General features: G+C 47.2%; 1 protein-coding gene across 4 annotated transcripts in view; it reads left to right on the forward strand.

Annotated features, from left to right (window-relative positions):
* NAT10 (N-acetyltransferase 10) overlaps positions 1-20992 on the forward strand; it is a 268591-nt gene that overhangs the window by 130129 nt on the left and 117470 nt on the right. For 3 of the 4 annotated variants that reach the window (XM_078777865.1, XM_078777870.1, XM_078777872.1), the window contains exons 19-24: positions 9332-9406; positions 9979-10098; positions 10873-11006; positions 11158-11206; positions 14092-14191; positions 18321-18431. In XM_078777865.1, coding sequence (XP_078633991.1) covers positions 9332-9406; positions 9979-10098; positions 10873-11006; positions 11158-11206; positions 14092-14191; positions 18321-18431 — 589 coding nt within the window. The remainder of the gene's footprint in view (positions 1-9331; positions 9407-9978; positions 10099-10872; positions 11007-11157; positions 11207-14091; positions 14192-18320; positions 18432-20992) is intronic. The other variant, XM_078777875.1, reaches the window with a different exon arrangement.

The raw sequence follows: 20992 nt of genomic DNA on the forward strand, positions 1-20992 counted from the left end.
CTACCCACCTGCACACCTCCACCACTGTAGTTGCCACCCGAGCTTACCTAGCTCCTCACCCTAACCTAACTAACTGGGGAAGGCCCCTCCTGGCTCTGTCACCCCTTGGTGCCCTCTGGCACTGGGCTACCCGGGTCCGTCCTCCGGATCCTCGGGCCCCATCCACAACAACTACTACCGGCTCCCAGAGCCCACCTGCGGCCTCACCTGGCCGACATCCTCACAGTGGTGGAGTGCCCAAACCAACTACACACACTAACAGGCTACACGCCCAGCCATTTCCACAACACTAATGCACCCATCCAATCACCATTCTTCCACCCGCACCACAGATGCCAATATCCAACCACAATTTACCTATACCCTCTACCTAACACTTACACTACCCGCCCCGGGTATTCGTGATGGGGGTCCACTCTTCCCCCATTCACACCTTCGCACCATCCACTCCACTCCATTGTTTCCACCATGCTCACTCCACGACCATCCATTCCAATACTCCATACCATTTATTCCATACACCTGTCCTCCATTCACCTGTCGTTGCACACCTGTGCAATCATACCTGGTGCCACCTGCACCCTCCTTTCTTCCTGGACCATTTGGTCATCACAATACACATCACCATCACTCACTCATACACTGCTCCATCCACCTGTTCAGTTGCACACCTGTGCAATCACACCTCCTGTTCCTCACACTCACAATCAGTTACTCATACCATGCTCAATACACCTGAATACACCTCCAACACTCACACGGCATCATCTCATCTACCTGTTGCCCTCTAGAACTTGCGCTTCCCCGTCGCCCCTTTAAACTACTGCGCTCCCTCGTCATTATCATCCAACTACCCTCTCTACGACCCCAGCTACCTGTCCACTGTAGCTACCTAACCTTAACGTTACCTAATGTCATCTTCGCTAGATCCCTACACATGATATCCTAACCCTCCCGGGCTAGTTTTCACTGCCATCAACCCCATAAACTAGTGCTCCTTTGCCCCCCGTCTGTGAGGGATGACAGAGTTGCCATCCCACCACATCGGGGAGGTTCTACTATCAATTTGGCACACCAAATTTCAGCCAATCAAAAATTTTGCCAATCATCTGCCAATCACCGTACCAATCAAATTTTGCCTTTTTCTAATTTTGGGTCCAAAACACTAACCTCATCACTCGTGTACTTATTAGATCCTCTCGGTGCGCCAATTCCCTTCTAAAGCTCGGCTTCGTACAGCCGAGCAATGAATGCGGGTTGTTTTGTGCCAGCGGCTGGATACGTCCCGCATTCGGGGCAGGGACGGGGGCTTACCCGGGCCGAGATCCCACGCACCACCTCGGCGTGGAGCCATCCAATGTCCCGATCTCGACCTGCCGGCACGTCTCAACAAAAAGTGGTCGCCATGACGACCCTTCCTATCGAGCTGCCCGCTCCGCCTAGTTGAGCACGGACGCGGCCGTTCCAAGCGAGGCCCAGCGTGGATCGCGTACAGTGGTCCTTTCGAACCCGCCGTGGCTCGGATCCCCGCTGGTTCTCGCGGCACGCGAAGCCCGGCACGCACCGAGGGCCCGATTCGGCTAAAAGTCGCTCTAACCGCTAACCCGGTTACCGTCGATGCCTCACCTGCATGCTTACACGCATACGCTACCCCTTTCTTGCTCATACCTCCAGCTGTTCCCATGCTCCTCGTACCTTTCCTTACACACCTCGGTACACTCATTCCGCTCCCAGACTTGGTCACACACCTGACCACCGAACACCTTGGCACACATTCGTCGCTCGCACACCTCACCAACACACCTCTTCGCGCCCCCTTCTCGGTCACCTCCTCTGTGACAATCACAGGTGTGCTCTCACTCGCACACCCAACCACGTGCCTCACGACCAACTCAAGTGTGCATTCCCCCACACGCTCTACCATTCCAGGTGTGCATCCTTCCATTCCAGGTGTACATCCTCGCTCACCTGTCACAACCAACTCACGCTCCGTGTCACTCTCACCTCCACTCTCGGTCGCGCACTCACCCTTACTCTCGACAGCGCACTCTTTCCTCATGCACCTGTCCATTACACACCTTTCTCGCGCACACTCTTGCGCACACTCTCCCATTACACCCTCTGTAACACTCACCACAGGCGTGCATTCCCCCTTACTCTTGACAGCGCACTCTTTCCCCGTGCACCTGTCCGTTACACACCTTTCTCGCGCATCCTCTTGCGCACACTCTTTCGTTACTTCCTCCGTAACACTTACCACACCGCGCTTCCATGTACCCCCTCGCACACGCGCTACGACCGACTCACTCTCGACAGCACACTCACTGGTCGGCGCGCACTTTTTCCTCACACACCCCATGGTCGGACATTCTCGCACACCTCTTTTTTCGCACACCTGACCTGTCACACACTTCACCAACGGCCTCTCACGAACACCCGGATCCATAGCAACCCCCAAGCCGACTGAAGCTTTCCTCACATCATATACATTGCCGAATATTTCGCCACTCACCTTGGCACCTCGTCTCCGCACCTCTTTTGCCACCTGCAAACTCTTTATTTGGTTTGTGAGCAGCACATCATGATTTGAACACAGACCTTGTACATATTCCATGACTTCCTCCTTTATCTCCCTCTTAGTTTCTGTCCGTCTCTTCTTAATTTCACTCACCTCTTCTTCCACTTCCTCTAATTTTTGCTTCACCTCTTTTATTTCCCGGTGCGTCTCCTCAAGTTCGTCCTCTAAGGCTACCGTGACCGTCTCTATGTGCATCCTCACCTGCCGGTCCTTTGTCTCCATTACTTCTGTCACCTCATCCAACCTCATTGTCAGTCCCTCACGTACCATCTGACATTGCCTCTGTGTCGCTATTAAGTCATTTTTAATTTCTTTTTGTGTCGCCTTTAACCCTCCTAGTACCGCAGTGTTCTTTTGAACCTGCTCCACTAACTCCGTCTGTCCCTCTGTCAGCAGTTCCACCTCCTCCGTCAGGTCCTCTATGACCCCTTGTAACCTTGCCGTCCCATTTCTCACCTCTTTCTCCATATGCTTCTCACCTCGCTTTACCTCCTCGCGTAGCCCCGAAACCTCCTCACTTACACCTCGTCGTATCCCCTCTTTCATCTCCTCCATCTCTTTTGTAGATGCCACCCTCATCTGTCCTAATTCATCCCTCTGAGCATCCAGTTTACTTTCTAACCCGATTTGCACCTCCTCTATCTGGTTCCCCATTCGTTTGATTTCCCTGGCAGATTGTTCCCCTATTTCCCGCAATTTGTCTTCCATCCTATTTTCTAACCCCATTAACCCATTTTTCACCCCCTCTAACCCATTGTCTAATCCCTCAAATTTCTTGTCTAATCCCTCAAATTTAGCTTCTAGCCGTTCCCCCATTTCTCCCATTTTGCCCCCCATTTCTCCAATTTCGCCCCCCATTACCCCCAATTGCTCACTCTGAGCCCTCGCTTCGTCCCTCATTACCCCCATTTGGCCCTCCAATCGCTCACCCTGAGCATCCATCCGGTTCCCCATTTGTCCCATTCGCTCACCCTGAGCATCCATTTTTGCTTCTAGCCCCATATTTGCCATTAGTATGGTTGCATTAATCTGCGCCATGAGGTCCCGCACATCAATTCCCGCTATTTGCGCAGCGGGCGCGGCTACCCCGCGCTCGTGCGAGCTGCCACTTTGTGCGTCTGATACCACGTGCGCGAGAGCGCCATTTTGTGCGTCTGATACTCCCTCAACCATATTGCCAATGTTCTTCTCTACTTCGTCCCTCTGATCCTGGGTTACTCCTAACCCCTCCTCTAGCTCACCCACCGGCATTCGATCGCCTTGACCAGCCATGGCGCGATTTCAAAATTCGGGTTTTTCTTTAAAACAAAATCAAATTTCGGTACTTTATAATTTTGACCAAATTTTTTCCTAGATGTTTTTTTTTTTTTAATTTGGTTCGGGCCTCGAATCTCACTCCTCGACACCAATTGTTACTGTCGCGGTTAAGATGTTATTTTTGACCGAGCGGTTGGTATGGCCGCGACCTAACAGTTCCCCCGATTCTTCCCCAACTCACCCGATTCACCCCAAACTTTGGCCGTATCGCACCGCAGCTGCCCAATCTGGAAAACTCTAAAACGACCGAATGCAAAGAGGAAAAGGAATAAGACGAGAAGACGTACAGAAGAGTAATGGGATTTATTATTTACACATATAATCAAGAAGGAGCAGTCACGATTATGTACAGGGACACGAGACGCAGGTGACACAGTGAATTCCTTATACAAGCTTAATTACCTACCCAGGACAGAACAAACAAAGACGACTCACACGGGGAATTGCAGAGTGGATTGGCTGGAAGGAGGTGTGTGGCTGGAGGGGGAGGACGGCACGGAGCTGGCTGGAGCTTGATCCCGCACGGGACGTCGGGCTGGACCTCGACGGCCGCTGATGCCACCGATCCTGTCGTGTGCGCGGGATCACGGGTCGGATCACGGGTCGGATCACGGTCAGAGCCGACGCGCTGGTGGGGGGTCTGGCGTGACGGGTTCTCTCCTCTCTCTTTTGTTTGTCCAACCACTCTTTCTCCAACGCAACCACTCAACGCAACCACTGAACGCAACCACTGAACGCAACCACTGAACGCAACCACTGACCACCCCTGACGACCAACTCAGCTCTTGTCATGGACCTCTCTACGCGCTCTTGCTCTGACGACCCAGCTCTTTCCTTTGTACTCGTCTCTCCTCTGTAAAAGCTCATCTGCCTTGGACACGCCCTGCCTGTGGGTTATATAGGCCCCGCCCCTCAACCTTCGCGAACCTCCTCGATCGCTCTTCCTCCGCCCTCTCTAGCCAAACCCCTGGCTCATGGTTGGTCGAGTGGGGCTGGCTCACTCCTCCCCTCTATGACGAGGTGGAGACACGCCTTTCTTCTCCGACCCTGCCTCGTGGTCAATGGCGGTAATTGGAGCGGAGGTAGTTTCTAATCGACGAAAAGGGGGAATGGAGGTTTTGGGAATGGGAATGAAGGGAATCTATCTCTTTCACTGGTGCAATGGAGTATTTCAATTAATGGGAGACACAGCCTTACCCTAAAACACAGAATAAGATATAACTCTTGAACAGGGGTATTCTATGATTGGCTGTGGTGTGGATGCTTTATGGACTAATTATGGGATGCCCTTTGACCTTTACACAGCTCCGGAGGCAGGAGGCGCAGAATAAACAATAATAATAATTCACACAATCAAAAAATATATACAGTCCTCATATCCGCAACAATATATAATGTCATGTAATACACTGTAACAAAGACATTTTAAAAATGTAATTCAGGTTTGAAAAATGACATCATCTAAATGGCGGCCGTTCTTGTCCAAGCATTCTTGCAGACGCGTGGAAAAGTTCCAGCATTTCTCAGCACAGCATCATCCCTCAGCAGTTCCAGCATTCTTTCTGCGAACATAAACCGCCGTATGAAATCATTCTGCTGCAGTTCTTGAACCACCATGATTTTGTATGCGTGATAATGAAGGTCCAAGTGCAAAATTCGACGAACTGATCTGTCTGACATCCGTAGAGTGCGAGCGTGCCGTACCGCTGACCGACGAGGGCTGGCCTCCACAGCTTGTCGAACCATTTCGATGTTTTCCGGGGTCCTAATGGTTCAATCACCTCCCCGAGCTGCTCCCGGCCTCACAGATCCAGTTGTCCTGAAGTTTTTTACCCACTTCAATATTGTGTTTCGAGACGGAACGGCGCCACGTCGACCAACATTGAAGTGAGTACGAAATCTGCACTGTGTAAGCACCACCGAACTACCCGTTTGAATAAACGTCTCAACAACAAAGACGCGATGTTCAATCGTCCACAGCTCCATGGCTACTGAAATGGCGCCTAACAACGAGTAACCAACAGCCATCACGCATGCGCTAGACCCCCCACTTGCATTGTTATACCCAATTCAAACATGAATTACATTTTTAAAATGTCTTTGTTACAGTGTATTACATGGCATTATATATGTAGTCTTTAAAAAAAATAAAAATTGAAATTCGACTAAAAATAACTGTACGAGTTTTCTGAAAATCGTCACACCTCCCAGCCGGACCCTGTATTACGTATATTTATTTGATCCTAGCCGCCTGGGATAATTGATTAGGGGAGAGCTGATTGGTTATGCCCTCCATTCACCTGTGAGAGATGTGGGTTGGTCTATGTCTCTATGATATATCTCTCTATAAAGGAGGTGTGTGTGTGTGTGTGTGTGTGTGTGTGTGTGTGTGTGTGTGTGTCTGTCTGTCTGTCTGTCTGTCTGTCTGTCTGTCTGGATGTCTGTCTGTCTGTCTGGATGTCCGCTTATAACTCAAGAACTACACATCGGAGAAACGTTTTAGACACAGATTCGGAATCAGCATAAAATCCCGGTGGTTTTAGGCTACGTTTTATTTTAATATCAATGGTTTAAAAAAACCGCGCCAGCTGCAATTCTATGGTGTAGTTTGTGGCGGCGCTAGACGTTCGGGGTGTATTGCAATGGTTTGTCAGGTTTGGCTGTGGGTCCAGAATAGCTCCCATTTCCTTATGTTCTTCCACTTTTATTTTGATTCTTCTGTTACAACGCCTTCCTTATCTACTTTATATCCCCCCGACGAGGCCTCTACATAATTTCATGGGGCAGAATTTCGTGCATTTTGAGTGAAAGAAGTGAGACGAAGTTGTAGGAGGAAGAAGAGGCGCGGTCACTGTGGAGGCCTCGATCGTGAGTGGAAATGGCGGGAATTGCGTTTGTATCGCAAAGTAAAGGATCTGCATTCATTTTTGAACTTGCATTGGTCGATTGTTATACATCTGCATTATTTTTCATTAAAAAACTTTATGTTGAACTTTAAGGCTCCAAGCATGGACTATATATATAGCCCTCATTGTGGTAAAAATAAAAGTAAGAAGCCTGCTATCGCTTGCCAAGCTAGCTGTTCCCCCCTCCCCCTCCACTCCCCCTCCCCTCCCCTCCCCCCTCCCCCCTCCCCCTTCCCCTCCCTCTCCCCCTCCCCCTCCACTCTCCTCCCCTCCCTCCTCCCCCCTCCCCCCTCACCTCCCCCCCTCCCCTCCCCTCTCCTCCTCCCCCTCCCTCCTCTTCTCCCCTCTCCTCCTCCCCTCCCTCCTCTTCCCCCTCCCTCCTCTTCCCCCTCCCTCCTCTTCTCCCCTCCCCCCTCTTCTCCCCTCCCCCCTATTCTCCCCTCCCCACCCTCTCCTCCCCTCCCCCCTCGTTCCCCTCCCCTCCCCTTCCTCCTCCCATCCCTTCCCCCGCCCGGCAATGCCGGGTACTTCCCATGGCCAGCTGTACGTGGGCTGCTCGAGGGTTGGAAAACCAAGCAATCTTTATGTCTTGGCACCAAGTAAGAAAACCAGAAATGTTGTATACCAAGAGGTTTTGAGAAATTGAAAATTGACAAAACGTCATGTAGGAAATGTACTGTGATATTGCTCTAAAATATACATGTTCTTTTCATCATATATTTGTATTATTCTTATTCAACCCGGGCGAAGCCGGGTACCTCAGCTAAAGGAGGAGTGTGTGTGTGTGTGTGTGTGTGGGTGTGTGTGTGTGTGTGTGTGTGTGTGTGTGTGTGTGTGTGTGTGTGTCTGTGTGTGTGATTGTGTGTGTGTGTGTGTGTGTGTGTATGTGTGTATGTGTCTGTCTGTCTGTCTGTCTGTCCGCTTATAACTCAAGAACTACACATCGGAGAAAAGTTTTAGACACAGATTCGGAATCAGCATAAAATCCCTGTGGTTTTAGGCTACGTTTTATTTTAATATCAATGGTTTAAAAAAACCGCGCCAGCTGCAATTCCATGGTGTCGTTTGTGGCGGCGCTAGACGTTCGGGGTGTATTGCAATGGTTTGTCGGGTTTGGCTGTGGGTCCAGAATAGCTCCCATTTCCTTATGTTCTTCCACTTTTATTTTGATTCTTCTGTTACAACGCCTTCCTTATCTACTTTATATCCCCCCGACGAGGCCTCTACATAATTTCATGGGGCAGAATTTCGTGCATTTTGAGTGAAAGAAGTGAGACGAAGTTGTAGGAGGAAGAAGAGGCGCGGTCACTGTGGAGGCCTCGATCGTGAGTGGAAATGGCGGGAATTGCGTTTGTATCGCAAAGTAAAGGATCTGCATTCATTTCTGAACTTGCATTGGTCGATTGTTATACATCTGCATTATTTTTCATTAAAAAACTTTATGTTGAACTTGAAGGCTCCAAGCACGGACTATATATATAGCCCTCATTGTGGTAAAAATAAAAGTAAAAAGCCTGCTATCGCTTGCCAAGCTAGCTGTTCCCCCCTCACCCTCCACTGCCCCTCCCCCCTCCCCCCTCCCCCTCCCCCTCCCTCTCCCCCTCCCCCTCCATTCCCCCTCCCCTCCCTCCTCCCCCCTCCCCCCTCACCTCCCCCCCTCCCCCTCCCCTCTCCTCCTCCCCCTCCCTCCTCTTCTCCCCTCTCCTCCTCCCCCTCCCTCCTCTTCCCCCTCCCTCCTCTTCTCCCGTCCCCCCCACTTCTCCCCTCCCCCCTCTTCTCCCCTCCCCACCCTCTCCTCCCCTCCCCCCTCGTTCCCATCCCCTCCCCTTCCTCCTCCCATCCCTTCCCCCGCCCGGCAATGCCGGGTACTTCCCATGACCAGCTGTACGTGGGCTGCTCGAGGGTTGGAAAACCAAGCAATCTTTATGTCTTGGCACCAAGTAAGAAAACCAGAAATGTTGTATACCAAGAGGTTTTGAGAAATTGAAAATTGACAAAACGTCATGTAGGAAATGTACTGTGATATTGCTCTAAAATATACATGTTCTTTTCATCATATATTTGTATTATTCTTATTCAACCCGGGCGAAGCCGGGTACCTCAGCTAGTATTATTATAAACCTTTTCATCAGGTTTTCTGTTGCTTGTGTTCCTGTTGGAGCATTAATAAATTGGTGTTAGTCATACTCAGGGTCAGGTAATGAGCACACCCTCTTCCCCCTACTCCCTGCTGGGAGGGTTGACTACTTCCAATTTTTGCTTGTACACGTACCACAAGGCAAGCGGTTTACTGACCACTTCTGCAGACGGTGGGGATTATTAGCCACGACTCGAAATATATTTGCCCTACCTCCCCCCACTCTTGACACTCAGCATTTTAAAAGAATAGAGCCAGACAAGCAACAATTGCACAGGCTTTTATGGGCCTAATGGCTTCCTCTTGCATTTAAGTTCCTTTTAAGGGAACTCTTATTTAATGGCTTTGATAAATAGAGCACCATTTAATGGGTGCGTCTTTGTATTTTTTCAGTTTCAAGATCCTGACTTTGCAAGCCTTTCTGGAGGGAGGGTAATCAGAATTGCTGTGCATCCAGACTATCAGGGGGTAAGATTTCCTCAAGCCTTTTCAAAGATATATGCCTATGTATTGTAACGGTGTGCCGGTCGCTCTGGTTGCCCAGTTCTAATCCTGCGAATTGTGTTTAAATGACTAGAGATCAGGTGAGTCCACAGGTCCAGGTCGGCTCGCAACCTTTTATCTGTGCTACCATGCCCATTGGAACTGTTTAGCCACCCAAGCTCTCTGCCAATAGGCGACCTCGTGATAGATCTAATTAGGCTGACAGCTTGGGGATGTTAAAGATAACATGGTGTCCTACATGGAATAAGTGAGTTATCGCCAGCACCATGACCAAATTCCTGCCCTAAACTACAGAGAGCATTGCATCAGCAGCTCAGCGGCGTCCTCATCCAATGATGCTGCTCCGCAGCGTTGTGCTGCAAACAAAAGAAGGAGAGAGAACTTATTAATTATCAGGACTTCAAAACAACTGAGCAATAACCTGTATAACTGAATCTATGATCACATGATGATGATGATGATGATGATGATGATGATGATGATGATTATAATGATTCCGCATTTCTCCTTGAAGTAATTTTGTACCACTCTTCCAGATGGGTTATGGCAGCCGGGCTCTGCAGCTCTTGCAGATGTACTATGAGGGGAAGTTTCCTTGTCTCAGCGATGAATCGGGGACTGATGTGCCTTCAGAAATTGAGACTGTGTCCAGTGAGGTATGTGCCTCATAAAAAAAATAACGTTTGATCAAACTTTTCTTTATTTTGTTATTAGGTTATTTCTCTGAAACAACCTCAGAGTGGGTCCCGGTGTCTGACGTGCCGGCCCGCTCTCTGGGATTGCGTACATCCGTATCTCTGTATGTACATCCGTTAACATTTGACCAAAACATCTCACAAACTACCTGACCAATTATGGACCAAATTTGGTGCAATAAATCAGGACAGCAATGTCTCATGGGGTTATGCTCCCCATCTGGATCCTCCCTTTTAAAAGGGGTGAAATGGGTGGGTTTTGCCCCAAATATTGGTATTTCATTCAAAAATAATCTTCTCAGAAACCGACAACCAGATCCCAACTGGCCATGCGGCATCATAACCATGCCCTAACCTTAAGTTGTACTCCCCATGGCCGTATCTCCCCTGGAAAGGGGTCCATGGGCTCACTCCCCTAATCTGTCATTTTCACGAGAACATTAACGACTCGTGGGGTTGTGTGCTCCCCATGCAGATATGCCCCCCCCCCCCCCCTATAATAGGCTGAAAAGGGTGGTTTCGGCTCAAATTCAGGTAATTTCTTTTTAAATCCCAGAAACCGTGGCGAAATAACCGTCGGTCCCCTACAGGGCTATTGTTTTTACTTTGCTGTCTTCCTCATTCGTCTTATTTTTAAACTGTCTGTGGAAGTCACATTTTGCTGTGTTTTGGGAGTTTGAACACTTTTCTTTCTGTTTGTCCCAAATTGCACCATTCCTTTGGCCATGAACTCAGGCTGTGAGTTTGCTTGAGGAAGTGGTAGCTCCACGAAAGAACCTGCCTCCACTGCTTCTCAGGCTTGAAGAACGCCGCGCTGAGAAACTGCACTACCTGGGAACATCCTTTGGCCTTACTACTTCTTTATTTAAGTATGTGTTTCAAGAAACATGTCATCATGTCAGCATTTTATTTGTTTTTCTTTCAATTGACAATACCGAGAGAATATAAATGTTGTGAATTTTGTGCAGCATTCCATTCTCATGGTGTCCTCCCCCCACCCCCTCCACCCCTCACCCACAGGTTTTGGAAGAAAGGTGGCTACACCCCCGTGTACCTCCGCCAGACACCAGTGGGTCGTTTTGCTTGCCTGTCCCCACACCTCTCAGCCAAAATTATTTACCTGAATGAAAATGTCAAAAATTGTTTTTAGTATACAATTATATAACTGAGCAGGATAATAAATAATTATTTGACGTATGTGGGGAAAATACCATGCCCAGACCAGGAATCGAACCCAGGTCCTCTGGAAAACCGTACCAGTGCTCTGCCATCTGAGCTATCTGGGCGACCCTGACCAAACATGCAATTTCCCCACAGATATAATTGCCGCTCTCTTTCCGTCACTGCTTCCGGGGACCTCGCTGCCACCAATAAAGGCACCAACGGCCTGCTGTCGAAAGGGTCTTCTGCCAATGGGGGGGTGGGGGGACGACGACAAATCCATGTCCACTATTATGAATACCACTGGAGGCGTAGAAACACAATTATATGAGTATAACTACTACAACAACAACAAAAAAAACAAAAAAAAAAACAGGCATTTTAAGGCCATTTTCCCTGCTGGAGCGGGGGTTAGCCTTTATACGAGTATAACTGAGCAAGATAATAAATAATTAATTGACATATGTGGGAAAATGACATGCCCAGATCAGGAATTCGATTCCTGGTCTCGGCGTGTAATGTTCCCACATATGTCGATTAATTTTTAGTACACAATAATTATTGACTATTTTGAGAAGTGAAAGAAGACCTGCATTGTTGACGTTGTTTGGTGATTCCTCAAACGTAGAAATGGCTTTGAGGGACTTGTTATTTATTTTCCTGTAAGTTTGACTGGTGGTGCTGGCAGGTCCTTATCCCAAAACAGTTAAATTCACTCACTGACATCTTTTTAATCTACTCTGTCAGATACAACAAAAAACAACAACATGCATTTTAAGGCCATTTTCCCTGCTAGAGCGGGGGTTAGCCTTGCGGTCCCCATGACAATCTTCTCCATCTTGCCCTATTTTCTGCATCTCTCCTTGTTTAACCCCCTTGCCCGCATTTCTTCTTCCACCATCTTTAGCCAAGTCTTTCTCGGTCTTCCCCGTCCTCTACTTTTACATTCATTTCCATCACTGTTCTCAACCAGTCACTTTCATCCTTCCTCAACACATGACCAAACCATCTCAACCTGTTCCTCTTCACAGCATCAATCACAGGCTCTATTCCCATCATCTTTCGCAATTCATCATTTGTCTTCCTCTCTCTCAACAATACTCCGCACATCCATCAAACCATTCGCATTTCCACCCTTTCCAACCTTCGTTGCTGCTCTACGTTCATTACCCATGTCTCGCTCCCATAAATCATAACACTTCTCACACATGCAGCATACACCTTTCCCTTCAGCTTCAACGGCACTCCCCTCCTCATCAGCACGCTACTCAGTTCCCGAAACTTCTTCCATGCACATCTCACTCCAGCAACCGTTGCCGAGTCTGATCCCCCTTCTCCAATCAGCATGTCTCCGAGGTAGCAAAATGTTTTCACACCTTCCAGCTTCACGCCGTCTCCAAGATCCAACTCAACATTTCCTCCATGTGCAGCTCCCTCTGTGCACACCTTGCATTTGAATGTAGCTGCCACACTGGTTAATGACCCTCTCAGACAACTACATTTTTGATGAACCCACTCAGCGCACATTGTACATTGAATGGAGTTCACTCCGACACCCTTCCTGCACACAGCACAGGGCCACTTCCCAGTTCTTTCCACCTCACCACATGCTTTACAACTTGCCATCACCTTCATCTTTCCGATATTCACCTTCAGACCTTTTGTCTCCATACATACCTTCCACTTGTTCATCTTTTCCTTCAATCCATCCATACTTTCCGCAATCAACACCAGATCATCTGCATACAACAACTCCCACGGTAAACCCTCCTTTACGTTCTGAGCCAGCACCTCCCTCACAGCTACAAATAGTAGTGGACTTAGTACCGACCCCTGATGCACTCCCACCTTCACCTCAAACTCACCACTGTTCCCGTCCTTCGTCCTTACAACTGTGTGCGCTCTCTTGTACATTGCCATCACTACTCTGATCAACCATTCCTCCACTCCTAACTTCCTCAATGCCCATGTCAATACTTTGCGTGGAACCCTATCGAATGCTTTGTGTAAGCATTGTGCTTTGTGTAAGCAACTGAACCCTACTCTGCCAGATGACACACATAATCTCATTGTGCATGAAATATGTTTCAGACTCATTGGGGTTGATTATAGTAAGTGTTGCATTCAAATCGAACCTTCAAATCTTGTCTTACAAACAACTTTCTGACAAAAACCCTCAAAAACCTTCAAAGGTTTTTTCGAAAAAAATCCTTCAAAACCTTCCAAAACCTTCAAAAAAAAAAACCTTCAAAAAATTTATATAAAAAACATTCAAAGAACCCTCTGACAAAAATAAACTTGCTCAATGGTGGGGGCAATTGAAATTTTCACACATGCATTTTTCTATTTTTTATACATTTGAAGATTGATTATGATGTCATGCTAACTGAAAAAGACCTGGGTGAGAGAGAATATATCATTTTAGCCAATAACTTTACTCTTGCATTTCCAGCCAAGTTCTCTTTTGAATGCCTACACCTTCCCCCTGCCCTCCATCTTCTCTTTTTAATTTCAATCTCAAAAGTGCAATAATAGTTTTCGGTGGTGGCAATGTGAGTTATACCTTTGGTTCATCTCCAACATTACGTGAATCATTTTGGTTGAATCACCAAGCCCACGTTTTCCACGTCTGAGTTTATCTTCATTTGTTTGAGCACCATGCAGAATGTACTATTCATGTGAAAAATATGATTACCTCTTTGTTGTAAGTGGACACATTTGTGCTGCCAAATCTCTCTTGTGTTTAATTCTCCCTTGACAAAATCTAATTTTCTCCTGTGTCATGACTGACAGAATGATTTGACTGGAGAACATTCCTGCGTTATGTTGAAGACTTTGAATGACGATGAAGAAGTCGAACACAGGGATGATTGGCTGTTGGCATACTGGAAAGGTAATATATTTTACCTTCTTTGTTGGTCTTTAAAATCGCTTATAGCATTATGTGCACCATTTGCATGCACCATGATGCAACAAAACCAATTTGAGTAAAAGTTTTTAAAAGCCCTACTTTTCCATCCATGGGTCTTGGAACATGGTGTCGATCTCTACACAAGTGTGCGGAGAGAAACATTCGAGATGATTCGCCAGTAAGTGATGAAACCGATCCGGAAGCTGAGGGGGTGTGCAGTATTGGGTTTCTCTTGTGCGTACGATGTGTAAATGCCGTTGCAGCTCTGGAGGTACTCTGGGAAGAGTTTGAAACAGCAAAAGGCCCGCCTTGTCTATTCTGAACAAAAATACCATCATCAACTGAACATGCTACAATTATGGCCCAATGCTATTATAGGCCTTGGGCAGTCCGACCAAAAGCGGCTAGAAAACGTTTTTCGTTCCAAGCAAAAGGTGCGACTTAAACTTTTGGCTGTTGGTAGACAAATATATCAGATGGTGGAGTGTGGGGAAGACGTTTTCCCCAATATCTCAGCCCATGAAAACACAGTGAGCAGTCCAAGTTGGGCGCCAGGGTCAGAAAAGTGACCTTTTGGCATTTCCCCCTTTTTCATGCCCCCATAGCTCGTCGAATATGCACCTCCAAGCCTCAACTCTCCAGGGGCCATTCGATAGAACTACATATCTCACAAATCAGAAGTATTGACCATGCAAACACTGTATTGTAAAAATTATCAAAACTGCAACAAGGTGAATCGTTCAGAAAAAGTGATTTTCGAGAATTTTCTCTGTTTTTACGAGGCTGTGTCTGCCTCAAATATTGATACGTATGTACAAAATGAGTCATGACAGCAGGAGGTAGTGCTATCTTTCACATGACAACATGGCGTAGTGATATCTTACACATGACAACATGGCGTAGTGATATCTTACACATGACAACATGGCGTAGTGCTATCTTACACATGACAACATGGCGTAGTGCTATCTTACACATGACAACATGACGTAGTGCTATCTTACACATGACCACATGGCGTAGTGCTATCTTACACATGACAACATGGCGCAGTGCTATCTTACACATGACAACATGGCATGGTGCTATCTTACACATGACAACATGGCGTAGTGCTATCTTACACTTGACAACATGGCGTCGTGCTATCTTACACATGACAACATGGTGTAGTGCTATCTTTCACATGACAACATGGCATAGTGTTATCTTGCACATGATAACATGGTGGAGTGCTATCTTACACTGAGGGAAATATCATGGTCATTCACTGACCAGTATGGATGTTACAAATGATGCATTTGGGTACTTCAACAGTGCAAGTGATCAAATTGTTCATATAAGGACTAATCATTTCGACTTTGATAAGGCTTCATTTTCCACATTAATAGACTTTGAGATTTGAAATTGCACACAGTGATACAGTTACCTGTTGATTTCACATGAATGGAATGCCAACATCATATTCGGACTAATTAGGGCTAGGTGACCACAGTAATTAGCAACTTCATCATTAAAAGACAGATAAACATAATCATATTCTTTTATACTGTACATACAGTTCCGGAAATGGTACGGATGTACTGCTAACTATACATCACCTTCCACAAATCGAAGTCTTTTCAAAGAGTCATCTTCATAAAATGACCAATTAAGGCAGGGCAATCGGCTAGATTGACATGAATAGGCCATCTGACGAATGAAAACAAATGGGCATGCAAACGTCAGTGAATCATTTGGGCATGCAAACGTTAAAATAGTATCATACAATACCATTTAGAATTTCCCTTTATAATTGCTCTTTAGAACCCATTATAATTACCCTTTAGAACCCTTTGGAATTACCCTTTAAAATTACCCTTTAGAAATTACCCTTTATAACACTTCATGATTACCCTTTACAATTGAATGAAATGAATGAATGAATGATCGTTTTAAGGCCATTTTCCCCGCTAGAGCAGGGGTTAGCTGGCCCCATGACAATCATGGTTCCCTGTTTGAGGCAATGTTTTTATGGCCGGATGCTCTTACAATGCGTAGGGATACGGTGTACCTATTCTAAACTGGGGTACACACCGTGATCATTCATCCCAGCAAGCTGGTACTCAATTTGCCGACCTCGGAAGGATGACAGGCTGAGTCAACCCCCCTGGCGTTAATTCAGCGATCGACCGGGATTCGAACCAAGGATCCTAGGATCCCAAGCTGGCACCCTAACCGCTAAGACCCCCTTTACACAGGGCTGCGACCTTTGTGCCACCTTTGAACGACCAAAAAATGGCCACGACGCTCAATGGTCGCCTAAACCCAGAAAATCCTGTTTCTATGTAACTGCTCCAGCGATCCTTGTGCCTCCCTTGAACCACCAAAAATGCAATTTTCGGGCATTTTCATGGCGATCTACGAGCGACCTGTGCGTCCATTGCGCCACCTTCCTGCTTCCCCTGTGCAACCTACGGCAACCAACGCGATTAGAAGCTACATAGGCGACCCCCAAGAAATGTTTGGGCAACCATTGAGCCTCCTCTGTGCCTCCTCTGTGCCATCATCGGCGACCAACGGCAACTAACAGCGACCACTGGGCGACCATTCAGCCATGCCTCTGCCTCCTAGGCGACCCTTGAGCATTGTTTGGGCGACCCTTGAGCATTGTTTGGGCGACCCCTGGCGACTGCTGGGCAACCTGGAGTGCCTGGGTATATATATGCCCTGATTCTGGCGCTTTTCCATCAGTTTCATCCTAGCTGCCAAAGTGAGAACATCTCCAGAAGATAAAGATTTTGGGATGAACAACCAACTCCTCTTGCATACTGCCATCTTACAAGGTCACCAAGCACTGCTGGTGAGCCAGATGGCCATTGCTGTCCTTAGAAGAAGGATAAACAGGCACAGAAGAAGGAGACCACGAACCTGGTGGGTCCGCCCCTGGCTGACATAACAGAGAAGGTTACAATTTGGGGACTACAGCCAACTGATGCAAGAACTGCGGCTAGAAGATGAAGGGTCCTTCTACAATTACTTTCGAATGGAGCCAGCGATGTTCGATGAACTCCTCCAAAGGGTTGGCCCAAGAATTACGAAACAAATTACCAATTGGAGAGCACGTTTGGAGCCTGGTCTGAAGCTAGCTGCGACCCTCAGGTTCCTTGCTACTGGGGACAGGTACCCTACCCTCCAGTACCAGTATCGTGTGTCACATAGCACTTCTTGCACTCCAGCACTTCTTGGGAGGCATGATGTCTTGTGCCTGTTGAGTCTGGAGACTTTCTTGAGTCGAGTTGTTCACCATTCACTGCAAACACAATGAACCACTGCAGGTACCAATCCTCTATTTATAGGCAGGCTGAGGAGGCACTACAGGTGGCTCAAAGGAGGCAAAAGGGAGGCAAAAGCTTTGCCATGGTGGCTCAAGGGTTGCCGTGGTCGCCGAATGGAGGCACAGCGGTCGCCGAATGGAGGCACAGCGGTCGCCACAGTCATCGTTCAATGCACGCTATTGGTCGCCTAAGGGAGGCACAAGGGAGGCAGAAGCATCACCCAGATTGGCAGGAAAATTTGCAGCAGAACGCATCTATTACCTGGCGACCATTGGGCGACCACTGTGCCTCCATTCTGCAACCACGGCAATGCTTGTGCCTCCCTTCTGCCTCCTTTGAGCAACCAACCTCCTCGGCGACCTTTGTGCGACTGTTTTGAACATGTTCAAAAATTTATGGCGTCCATGGCGATGTCTGACCCTCCTGTGTACCACCTTTGAACGACCTAGGCAACCATTCTGCCTCCTTTGAGCCTCCAACGGCGACCTGGCAAATTTTATGGTCGCACAAGGGAGGCACAAAGGTCGCCATCCTGTGTAAAGGCCCCCTAAGCCAATGCCAGGCTTTCCAATTACCCTTTACAATTACCCTTTTGGATTACCCATTGGAAATACCCTTTGTAGCTCATCAGAAATAATATATGTGATTGCAGTCCTTCAGATATTCAAGCACAAACTTTCCCCAATGTTTGTTTGTACTTTCTATTCAAATAAAGTTCACTGAAACTTGAGCAGTTTGTTACATAGACTAATTTTTTTTGCCAGTGATGATTTGTACGCTCTAACTCCTGGCAGATTTCCGCCGACGTTTCCTCGCCCTACTATCCTACCAGTTCTCCAGCTTTTCACCTGCCCAAGCACTCAACATACTACAGAACAAAAATGTGAAAATGGAGCCACCCAAAGGTGAGATACATTTTTGTTTCTTCGATAAAGTTATTGGAGCATGGAATGAAGGTATTGGAAAGGGTGTTGGAGAGGAGGATAAGGAAGAAAGTGAAGATCGACGAAATGCAGTTTGGATTTATGCCAGGAAGAGGAACGACAGATGCGCTTTTCATTGTGAGGCAGTTGCAGGAGAAGTACATGGAGAAGAGGAAGAAGTTGTTTTTTGGGTTTGTTGATCTGGAGAAAGCATTCGATAGGGTTCCACGCAAAGTATTGACATGGGCATTGAGGAAGTTAGGAGTGGAGGAATGGTTGATCAGAGTAGTGATGGCAATGTACAAAAGAGCGCGCACAGCTGTAAGGACGAAGGACGGGAACAGTGGTGAGTTTGAGGTGAAGGTGGGAGTGCATCAGGGGTCGGTACTAAGTCCACTACTATTTGTAGCTGTGATGGAGGTGCTGGCTCAGAACGTAAAGGAGGGTTTACCGTGGGAGTTGTTGTATGCAGATGATCTGTTGTTGATTGCGGAAAGTATGGATGGACTGAAGGAAAAGATGAACAAGTGGAAGGAATGTATGGAGACAAAAGGTCTGAAGGTGAATATCGGAAAGACGTAGGTGATGGCAAGTGGTAAAGCATGTGGTGAGGTGGAAAGAACTGGGAAGTGGCCGTGTGCTGTGTGCAGGAAGGGTGTCGGAGTGAACTCCATTCAATGTACAATGTGCGCTGAGTGGGTTCATCAAAAATGTAGTGGTCTGAGAGGGTCATTTACCAGTGTGGCAGCTACATTCAAATGTAAGGTGTGCACAGAGGGAGCTGCAGATGGAGGAAATGTTGAGTTGGATCTTGGAGACGGCGTGAAGCTGGAAGGTGTGAAAACATTTTGCTACCTCGGAGACATGCTGAATGGAGAAGGTGGATCAGACTTGGCAACGGTTGCTCGAGTGAGATGTGCATGGAAGAAGTTTCGGGAACTGAGTGGCGTGCTGATGAGGAGGAGAGTGTCGCTGAAGCTGAAGGGAAAGGTGTATGCTGCATGTGTGAGAAGTGTTATGATTTATGGGAGCGAGACATGGGTAATGAACATAGAGCAGCAACGAAGGCTGGAAAGGGTGGAAATGCGAATGGTTCGATGGATGTGCGGAGTATCGTTGAGAGAGAGGAAGACAAATGATGAATTGCGAAAGATGATGGTAATATTGCCTGTGATTGATGCTGTGAAGAGGAACAGGCTGAGATGGTTTGGTCATGTATTGAGGAAGGATGAAAGTGAGTGGTTGAGAAGAGTGATGGAAATTGATGTAGAAGGAAGTAGAGGACGGGGAAGACCGAGAAAGACTTGGCTAAAGATGGTGGAAGAAGAAATGCGGGCAAGGGGGTTAACAAGGAGAGATGCAGAAAATAGGGCAAAATGGAGAAGATTGTCATGGGGACCGCAAGGCTAACCCCCGCTCTAGCAGGGAAAATGGCCTTAAAATGCATGTTGTTGTTGTTGATAACCTTTATGCAAATTCCCTTTTTGTAGGGACATGTCCTATTTACAAAGTTTAAATTGTTTCCCTGAGAAAAAAAAAGAAAAAAGTACTACAAGCTGAGATACCCATCCTTCACCCGAGTAGACTTTATTTTAAATGGAATAGAAAAGTCAAAACCTGGTGAAGAGTGGAAAATTGTTTTTACTAGCGTGACTCGGCGCGCTCTGCGCACCTCACCACACGTCGTTTCAGAGGGGAAGGCATCTTTGACCATTTTGGTGTCTTTTGGGTCTTCAGGGTCTTTTGGATCCTCTGGGCCTTTAATGGTATTTTGGCTCTTCAGGATATTTTGGGTCTTTGGTGTCTTCAGAGGCTTTTGGGTCTTAAGGGTCTTTGGTGTCTTTTGGATCTTCGGGGTGTTTTGGGTCTTCGGGGTGTTTTGAGTCTTCGGGGTGTTTTGAGTCTTCGGGGTGTTTTGGGTCTTCAGGGTGTTTTGGGTCTTCGGGGTGTTTTGGGTCTTCGGGGTGTTTTGGGTCTTCGGGGTGTTTTGGGTCTTCGGGTGTATTCTGGGTATTCAGGATCTTCGGGGGTATTCAGGGTCTTTTGGGGTATTCAGGGTCTTCGGGGGTATTCAGGGTCTTTGGGGGTATTCTGGGTCTTCGGGGATATTCAGGGTCTTCGGGGGTATTCAGGGTCTTCGGGGGTATTCAGGGTCATTTTGAGCCTCAGGGCCTTGAAGGGTATTTGGGGTCTTCAGGGTATTTTGGGTCTTCAGGGGTCTTGGTGGTCTGAAGGGTCTTGGGGGAATTGAAGGGTCATCAAAGGTCTGAGGGGTCTCAGCAGTCTTAATGCAATTAAGAGGGTGGTAATTTTATTTGAAGAAGAAGAAGATGTTTTCGTCGCATATAAACATATACATACATAGCGAACCATATACGTTTGCTCTATTATAATAAGATTTTGTGTTATGTAATGAGTTTTGTGTGCTATCTATGTAATCTATCTATGTATGTAATGTATGTAATCTATCTATGTATGTAATGAGTCTGTGTACTATGTATGTACTATGTATGTGTACTATGAATGCTATCTATGTATGTAAT

This window comes from Myxine glutinosa, chromosome 1 (genome assembly GCF_964187855.1).
Source record: "Myxine glutinosa chromosome 1, kmMyxGlut1.1, whole genome shotgun sequence".
Lineage (NCBI taxonomy): Eukaryota > Metazoa > Chordata > Myxini > Myxiniformes > Myxinidae > Myxine > Myxine glutinosa.